The 9,580-nt window shown below is 45.2% G+C and overlaps 1 protein-coding gene across 1 annotated transcript in view; it reads left to right on the top strand.

The window, feature by feature from the left end:
* Positions 1-4,687: 4,687 nt before the first annotated feature.
* Positions 4,688-9,580, top strand: part of sdc3 (syndecan 3) — a 35,338-nt gene continuing 30,445 nt past the window's right edge. The window contains exon 1 of the mRNA XM_014178121.3: positions 4,688-5,115. Coding sequence (XP_014033596.2) covers positions 5,056-5,115 — 60 coding nt within the window. The 5' untranslated portion in view covers positions 4,688-5,055. The remainder of the gene's footprint in view (positions 5,116-9,580) is intronic.

The following is a 9,580-nucleotide window of genomic DNA, read 5'->3' as shown; positions in this document are numbered from 1 at the left end:
GTGGCATTTCGAGTGGTTTTTGTTTGTCTGTGTCTGATTTGTGTTGGGTAACACACAGAGCAGTGTTGAGATGGGATCATCCTCCTCACCACACCTAAGAAGGGAGTGAGGGAGATGCAAAGTACATCACTTGTCTTTTCTTACTTGAGCTGATATAACTGCTGTGAGGAAGGTTTTTATCCATGACTGATGTGGTTGTCACCTAGCTACATTTAGGATGATTACTTAAAATGATTGATTGGTTCCTATTTATTCCTTGATTGGTTTGATCATTTAAGAGTACACATATAGAGCCTTCTCTTTGCAGAGTGATAAAATAGTACTAGCCTGTAAGCCTATAAAATAAGTATAGTTGTATTGTCTTCCAAGAAAGGAACAGCTTTTTTTATACAGAATGTGTATTGACTTGTGTTAGGGTAAGGGAATAAGGAGAGACATGTTTGTATAATTATGGTGTTTTGTAATGCCTCCTTTTTTTAAATATAATTTTATTGTAAATTGTGTGTAATTCAGCTTGATGCCATTTGTACAGTTTTAAATATTTCAAAAGCATTACATCAGAAGACACTCCTTTAGTCAAGAGAAAGTCATTCTCTTCTCCTTGCCTTCAGCTGCTGATCTGTTCTCGAAAACAGTGAGAGTGAGAAAATAGCAGGAGAGTGGTACTTCTCATTTACATTTTAGTCATTTAGCAGACGCTCTTATCCAGAGCAACTTACAGTAGTGAATGCATACATTTCATTTCATGCATTCTCATGGGAACATGCACTCACATGCCCAATAATAATAGGCTAATGTCACCGCAGTATAATGGAATGGGAAAAGAACCCAGGGTCATAGCAGTAGAGTAGCCTAGGCAACAACATAGAAACACATTGAAATTGACTGACCTTCAAGTTCAGTTAAATGTTTCAAGGTTTTTTCTGTGCCTCTAGCCCAGGCTACTGAACGCGACCCAGTTTACTTTTACTGTAGAATCAGCGGATATGTTGGTGTGAAGGCCCTCTGACTCCGGTTGGCCTGATGGTACTTTCAAGACAACTGGGAACTCGGGGGGGAATAGGTACAATTATGACTTCAGTGATCTTCAGGTTGGAAAGTGAGTTTTAGAAAGAGGCAGGAGTTCCCGACTTGAATTCCGAGTTGGATGACCGTTCAAAAGGATTTTTCCCAGTCGGCGCTAGTTTTTTCCCTAGTTCAAAGTTGTCTTGGAACACTCAGAAGTCAGTGATTTCTGACTTCCCAGTTGTTTTGAACGCAGACACATCCCTGGTAACCTGGAGTTGCGCCCTGCGCTCTACCTCGGCCCCTGTGTTTTTCACTGGGAGGTGTGTGTTTGTATGCAGGGTTGGGTAGTAACGGATTACATGTAATGGGGATTAGGTGTATATAGTAATCAGATTAGTTACATTCTTAAAAACAGCTGATTATATTTTGGATTACTTTATCTGCTATCAAGAGGAACATTTCATGAACATTTCTCAGCAAAGCCATCATTTAGTGCACCCTCAAGTCTCACAGGCTCTTGATTCTATTGTCTTGCTGATCGCCCATCAAAGGTGGATGGCTTCTGATATTAGGTCACACCATTTTTTTTTAAGTCATTCAGTGTGCTTTATTAAGAAGTGAAGGCCTACTAAGTAGGATTCAATAAATGGTTTAGTCCAAAGCAAGAATGCATGATTCAAGATATTTTCATGTGCAACCTAAACCAGTAATTGTCATGAATTTTGGGTTTGACAATTAGGCTATTGTTGCTATATTTTACTGGCTAAATGGGGCTCCCGAGTATTCAGACTCTCCCCCCCCAATAGAAATTAATTTGCCTACATAATGTTTTGTGCTCACATATCACATTGTCAAATTTTCTGTCCTGCCAGGCCCACTCTGGGCGCACAGGGGAAAGAGAGCGAATGTGCAGCCAAGTCTCAGACTAGAAGTAATATAGTAAACGTAAATAAGAGACACTCAAAATACTAGATGTTACCTTTAGTATACTTACATAAGACAGGTTACTTAAGGCAAAAATATATAATGCAAACATCTACCAACCAAAAGATTGCGTGTTTGAATCTCATCACAGACAATTGGAATTTGTAACATCATACAAATGTAAATGTATAACTAAGACAAAATGGATTATGGACAGCCACAAATGAATACATATCATACGAAACATAACATACTAATTGGGGTACTCCGGATTTACGTTTACTACAGTGAGGGGAAAAAGTATTTGATCCCCTGCTGATTTTGTACATTTGCCCACTGACAAAGTAATGATCAGTCTATAATTTTAATGGTAGGTTTATTTGAACAGTGAGAGACAGAATAACAACAAAAAAATCCAGAAAAACGCATGTCAAAAATGTTATAAAATAATTTGCATTTTAATGAGGGAAATAAGTATTTGACCCCTCTGCAAAACATGACTTAGTACTTGGTGGCAAAACCCTTGTCGGCAATCACAGAGGTCAGACATTTATTGTAGTTGGCCACCAGGTTTGCTCACATCTCAGGAGGGATTTTGTCCCACTCCTCTTTCTCCAAGTCATTAAGGTTTTGAGGCTGACGTTTGTCAACTCGAACGTTCAGCTCCCTCCACAGATTTTCTATGGGATTAAGGTCTGGAGACTGGCTAGGCCACTCCATGACCTTAATGTGCTTCTTCTTGAGCCACTCCTTTGTTGCCTTGGCCATGTGTTTTGGGTCATTGTCATGCTGGAATACCCATCCACGACCCATTTTCAATGCACTGGCTGAGGGAAGGAGGTTCTCACCTAAGATTTGACGGTACATGGCCCCGTCCATCGTCCCTTTGATGCGGTGAAGTTGTCCTGTCCTCTTAGCAGAAAAACACCCCCAAAGCATGTTTCAACCTCCATGTTTGACGGTGGGGATGGTGTTCTTGGGGTCATAGGCAACATTCCTCCTCCTCCAAACACGGCGAGTTGAGTTGATGCCAAAGAGCTCCATTTTGGTCTCATCTGACCACAACACTTTCACCCAGTTGTCCTCTGAATCATTCAGATGTTCATTGGCAAACTTCAGACGGGCATGTATATGTGCTTTCTTGAGCAGGGGGACCTTGCGGGCGCTGCAGGATTTCAGTCCTTGACGGCGTAGTGTGTTACCAATTGTTTTCTTGGTGACTATGGTCCCAGCTGCCTTGAGTTCATTGACAAGATCCTCCTGTGTAGTTCTGGCCTGATTCCTCACCGTTCTCATGATCATTGCAACTCCACGAGGTGAGATCTGCATGGAGCCCCAGGCCGAGGGAGATTGACAGTTCTTTTGTGTTTCTTCCATTTGCGAATAATCTCACCAACTGTTGTCACCTTCTCACCAAGCTGCTTGGCGATGGTCTTGTAGCCCATTCCAGCCTTGTGTAGGTCAACAATCTTGTCCCTGACATCCTTGGAGAGCTCTTTGGTCTTGGCCATGGTGGAGAGTTTGGAATCTGATTGATTGATTGCTTCTGTGGACAGGTGTCTTTTATACAGGTAACAAACTGAGATTAGGAGCACTCCCTTTAAGAGTGTGCTCCTAATCTCAGCTCTTTACCTGTATAAAAGACACCTGGGAGCCAGACATTTTTCTGATTGAGAGGAGGTCAAATACTTATTTCCCTCATTAAAATGCAAATCAATTTATAACATTTTTGACATGCGTTTTTCTGGATTCTGTTGTTGTTATTCTGTCTCTCACTGTTCAAATAAACCTACCATTAAAATTATAGACTGATCATTTCTTTGTCAGTGGGCAAACGTACAAAATCAGCAGGGGATCAAATACTTTTTTCCCTCACTATATGTTACGTCTACTTCTGAGTCCAGGTTGCAGCGTACACAGTTGGTCTAAATAGTCTACAAAGCAAGCAAGGCAGGAGCTTTATGGAGAACAAACGACTGTGATTGACCAGTGGAAAACAGAAACATATGCGTATCCAATTTATCAGGTGCAGGACAGAAGAACGTGAAGGGAAAAAGGAATGTCGGCAACTCTGGTAGACTGTTCCTATGGAGATTAAATCAGACGCACAATAAAGATTGAAATGTCTTCGGATCAAAATGCAATTTTTTTTATGCGTCTGATAACATCACCATGGGAGCATACCAGAGTTGCGGACATTAGTTTTTTCTTTGAGTGACCAGTGGGCCAGGTGTGAACGTTTTGAAGCCGTGTCTATTCATTCAACCAGTTTGAATAGGCCACCGTGACAATATTTTGAAACCTTGTGTAGCCTGTATGCTCACACTTTAGAACATGTGAATTATAGGTTCTCTATGTTCTTACACTATTGGAAATAATGTTACTAAATTAAATACAACAGTTTTAAACGCTGCAAATTTAAATTAGGCTATGTTTGGTCTAAAAGTAATCGGATTACATTACTCCTTTTGAGTAATTCAAAGGATTACGTTACTAATTACTTTATTTCATGTAATCCTAACTGTAATCATTAAGGGATTCATTTTTTCAAGTAATCCGCCCAACCCTGTGTATGAATGCGCTTGTGTGTGTGTGAGAGAGAGGCGGGGTACAGCCAGTGGGTGCCTATTCGGGGCTGCAGGGGGCATCCTCGCCTCGCCCGCCAGAGGAGATCCCCCCCCCCCCCGCCTAACACACACACACACACACACACACACACACACACACACACACACCACGCCAGATTCTCCCAGGCCGAGCGGCGTCGCCATAATAAGGAACGTCCTGCTTTCGACAGAGAGGGGGAGGATAGAGCTGAGGTCTGGCATCTCCCGGTAGTAGGCTATATCTACCAGGTCTTGAACACTAAAGGCTCCAACAGAGGGGAACAAAATAATAGAAAGAAAAAGGCTTCCATCGTAGGAAGAAGGAATCTCCACTCGTTTTATGCCTGGTACCATTACCGGAGAAGGACACACGCTGGTTTAGTGTTTTACCGATACGGATTAATAAAACGCCAGACGGATGTTCGCGAGGAGGGGCGGAGCACTCTGAAGTTGGAGACTACTGCCTACGGAGAGAAGCGCTTGTTCCCCCGTGAAGGTTCGCGCCCCCATCCACAGCATGAAGCTGCCGCCGTGTCTGATGACGATCCTCGCCGCGCTGCTCGCTCACTCCGCGCTGGTAAGGGCACTGGTCTGCCGGGTCCATTGTATTCTATTGTTCAATTTCTACCGATGTATCATGTCGCAACGTGGTCCGGGATCTAGGGTTCCATAACATAGGCCATAGGGTATTGATAAACTATATCTTTGGTGTGTGTGCGTGCCTGCCTGTGTGTGTTGCTCGTGGATAATGAGGCAGCAGTAGCAGTGTGTGTCTGCTACTCGGTGATCGGTAGTAAATATTGGACTCGACCCACATTTGGTCGCGAGCCGCCCGTGACTCCCGTGTCTGGCTCGCGGCCCCAGTCTCTGTCCGGGTCTTTGTGTCTCAGAGACGGGGGTTAATTTTTTAGAAAGGCCTCGCGAATTAGACGCCAAAGAGCAGTTAACCGAATAAAGACCCACTAATTACGCACACCCACAGAGAGAACTCAGGAGTTGTGTGCGTAATTAGTGGGTCCCTTCTAATTTAGGTTATTACGGGTCTTTATTCGGTTAACTGCTTGGGGCGTCTGATTCGCGAGGGCACTTCCATCCCCCGGTAATTAAGCTCGAGTCCGTAGGCCTACTGCGGCGAGGGGACACGGTGGGGTGTTCGATCGGTTGCCGGGTTGACCTCTTTATGTGCGTGCGTCTATTTCCGAGGTGAGAGCTAACGAGGCCTGTCCGGAAAACGCAGGGGCTTCTCTGGTAACCGGAGGGTGTGTGTGTGTGTGGTGGTGAAGAAGGGGTGGGCTGTTGGAAACGCGATGCGGTGCGCAAGGGATGGGAATGATGTCATCGGGAATCGCGAGGCGAACTGATTAAGAATGCGCACGTCTCCCGGAACCAACTAGTGCGTCACGCGCATACACGCATTCAGCACCCCCTCACCAGCCGGTACCAATTTATCCTCCATACAGTGGCGGTTCTAGACCATTTCAACTGGGGGGGCCAAGCTGGGGCCAGTTGTACTGTTAGAGGGGCCAGTTACATTAGACGTTATTGTTGTCATATCGTTTTCTTCACTGCATTGCAGGCATTAGCAGGCAAAAAAACATGTTCATAATCATAATCGTTGCCACTGTCTAATAACGGATGTAAAAAAAGAATGATAGCAACAATTAGTATGTAGAAATTATTTCATACTCCACATTTAGGGGGGCCACAAGGGGTCCAAAATTGTTGTTACAGGGGCACAGAACCGCTAGTGCCTCCATACCAGGAGAAGTCGTTCGTTGTGCTCTTAGTAGGATAACACAATTCTTCATATAGCCTACAGTCCACCTACAGTTCATCTACAGTCCACCTACAGTCCACCTACAGTCCACCTACAGTCCACCTACAGCCCACCTACAGCCCATCTACAGTCCACCTACAGTCCACCTACAGCCCATCTACAGCCCATCTACAGCCCATCTACAGTCCACCTACAGTCCACCTACAGTCCACCTACAGTCCATCTACAGTCCATCTACAGCCCATCTACAGTCCATCTACAGTCCATCTACAGTCCACATACAGCCCATCTACAGTCCATATACAGTCCATCTACAGCCCATCTACAGTCCATATACAGTCCATATACAGTCCATATACAGTCCATCTACAGTCCATATACAGTCCATCTACAGTCCATATACAGTCCATATACAGTCCGTCTTGGATGCAAAAGTGTTATTGGCTTAAAATGGTAAAGCACATAGTGCCTAAAATAGCCCCCAATTTTGTTTTTTATGTAACTTGACAAGTCAGTTAAGAACATTCTTATTTACAATGATGGCCTACCCTAACCTGGCCAAACCCTAACCCGGATTGTACACCGCCCTATGGGACTCCCAATCACAGCCGGTTGTGATACAGCCTGGAATCGAACCAGGGTCTGTAGTGACACCTCTAGCACTGAGATGCAGTGCTTAAGACCACTGCGCCGCTTGGGAGCATTAAAAGGGGACATTCTGTACTTTTCCTCTTATTCACTATGTGACCTTGGATTCATTTTCCTGGAGTAGAGCTCAAACTACAAGTTTGACTTCGCTGTCCAACAAGTCTTGGACGGCGCTGTATGTGATAACGTGTGAATCCCTTGTATTTCCCCGGCTCTACAGTAGCCTATTTAATGGGAGTGTCTAGGTGGCCGGGTGCTCAGAGCTGAATGACCAGGCCGGTACCGCAGGCTGCCATAGCCTTTGGCAGGCATGCACACATACGATTAACTGTGTCAGTCGGTGCTGTTGGCGGCCTACCTCCCTCTAATCTGACCCTGATGATACACACACACACACACACACACACACACACACACACACACACACACACGGAGGCAGGTGTGCTTCTCATGCTGGCACAGGTCACATCACACATACATCAGTGATCTCAGCTATGCGCAGGAAAGGGCTCTCAACAGTGATTTCACAGTCTACACAAACGGAGGTACGGAGCTCCGTTTGGGTCACGTTCCAAAACTTCAGCCGCACAAAAATACGTAGATCCATAGGATCTGTTGCATAGACTGTGTAGAGTCCTCAACCCAAGAAAGCCCTGCCCTGGGGACAGTCACACACACACACACACACACACACACACACACACACACACACACACACACACACACACACACACACACACACACACACACACACACACACACACACACACACACACACACACACACACACACACACACACACACACACACACACACACACACACACACACACACCTTCAAAGGCACACACACAACACAGATTGGCTTACTTGCCCAGATCTTTTGCTGCCTCCAGTGAATGACTGACCATGTGTGTGTCCTGGTTCAATCCTTAGTGGATGGTCTGCATTGGTATTTATTTCCTGTGATATGAGGCCATGATGTAATTTCCTGCCGTGTAAATTTAGATGAAGCGTGAATTTCCCACAGACATCTGCTGCATCCCACAACGACCATGTGTGTCTGTGTGTGTGTGTGTGTGTGTCTGCCTGTCTTTTCCTGCCAGGGTTTTTGTGCTAGCTTTTTTTGTGGTGTGTATGAAATGAGAGAGAGCTTTTATGTAGTGTGTGTGTGTATGTGTGTGTGAGAAGTGGGGTGTTTTTGAGGATCATGTTTGGTTCGTGCAATGAATCAGTTTCTTGTGCCTGAAATGGTAGACCAAGCCCCCAATAGAGAGCAAAGGATGGAGGGAGGGAGAAAATAGTGTGAGAGAGAGGGGGATAGAGAGAGAGTGTGGAATGTGAGAGGCAATTTGACACAGGAAGTGGGTCCTTCTCACTCCTTTAGAGGACAGACTCTACCACACACATCGATCTGTATAGAGGCACACATACAGAGATGGGTATGGACACAGATAACAGCGTGAACTCACATACAGTATATAGGTCATAGTGTGTAATAATACCTATACTACACTATGTAGCCTAGGATACATTTTTCAGGGTTGGGGCCAGTTCCACTGCAGTAGTAGGAAATGAAACTGCTCTCAGCTCATATCCAGAGCTCTGTTATACTCTACAGTAGGTCTGTACGTGTATAGGCTTAAAGTAGGTCTGTGTTGGCCTAAAGCTAAAATCACAGACGCTGAGATGCGATAGTCTGCCGCCCCACTGTGACATAGCTACGCGGCCCTGAGACCACCATCTGCGAGGGGCGCACAGCCCCAACACGCACCTCCCCACAATTCTCAACCAACACGTCTCTGGTACGCGTCCTCTATTCATTTCAATGTGTTGACTGCTGGAGAAATTCCTTGAGCTGAGAATTCAAAGTATGAATGCCAACGGTCCAATATTCTAGAACACTGCTGTGCATACGCGTACATGTTTGGTACTCTGATAGACCCTTATAAGTTTATTGAGCTTGGTATGATAACAAGCAGTGTAGTGACGATGTCTCACCCCTAGCCCCTACCCCTCAGCTCCCCTTACCTCTATTGTACTAGTGTTCAGTGATGGGACACAGCCGTGAATAGGTGGAACCAGTGTTTCCCCTCGCGCTCCTGAGGGACCACCATACAGACAAGCCACATCTTTGTTCCAGCCCTGCACTGACCTGACACGCCTGAATCAAATAAGGTTTTGTTGAATCAGGTGTGCTAGTGCAGGGCTAAAACAAAAAGGTGGACTGTCTGGTGGTGCCCCAGGTCCAGAAGAAACACCTTTCATAACATGTCTCTACCCTCCAACATACTTAATGGAGGTATGACTTCACCATGGTACCCACACCTAGCCTGTCATTTTCAGATCTCTAAATACTGAAAGGGAAGGGGTTAGAAGAAGAGGATAGGGTGTGGGGATAGAAGTAGTTTTTTCTCCAGGGTTAGTGTTTTCACCTGAAATAGTGACTTATTGCACAAGAGGCAAAATTGCTCCATGTAGGGGCTGCAGTGTAATGTGTGTCTGGTGTCAGATAGGGAGATTCCCATCTCTATCCATCTGCCGCTATCTACACACTATCTACTGTATAAGGTGTGCATGTGTTCGTGTGTTGCTAGTGTTAATGCTTACAGATGGGC

This window comes from Salmo salar, chromosome 27, assembly GCF_965601325.2.
Source record: "Salmo salar chromosome 27, fSalSal1, whole genome shotgun sequence".
Lineage (NCBI taxonomy): Eukaryota > Metazoa > Chordata > Actinopteri > Salmoniformes > Salmonidae > Salmo > Salmo salar.
Note: the sequence above shows the minus strand (reverse complement) of the source record. Positions and strands in the feature narration are given on the sequence as shown.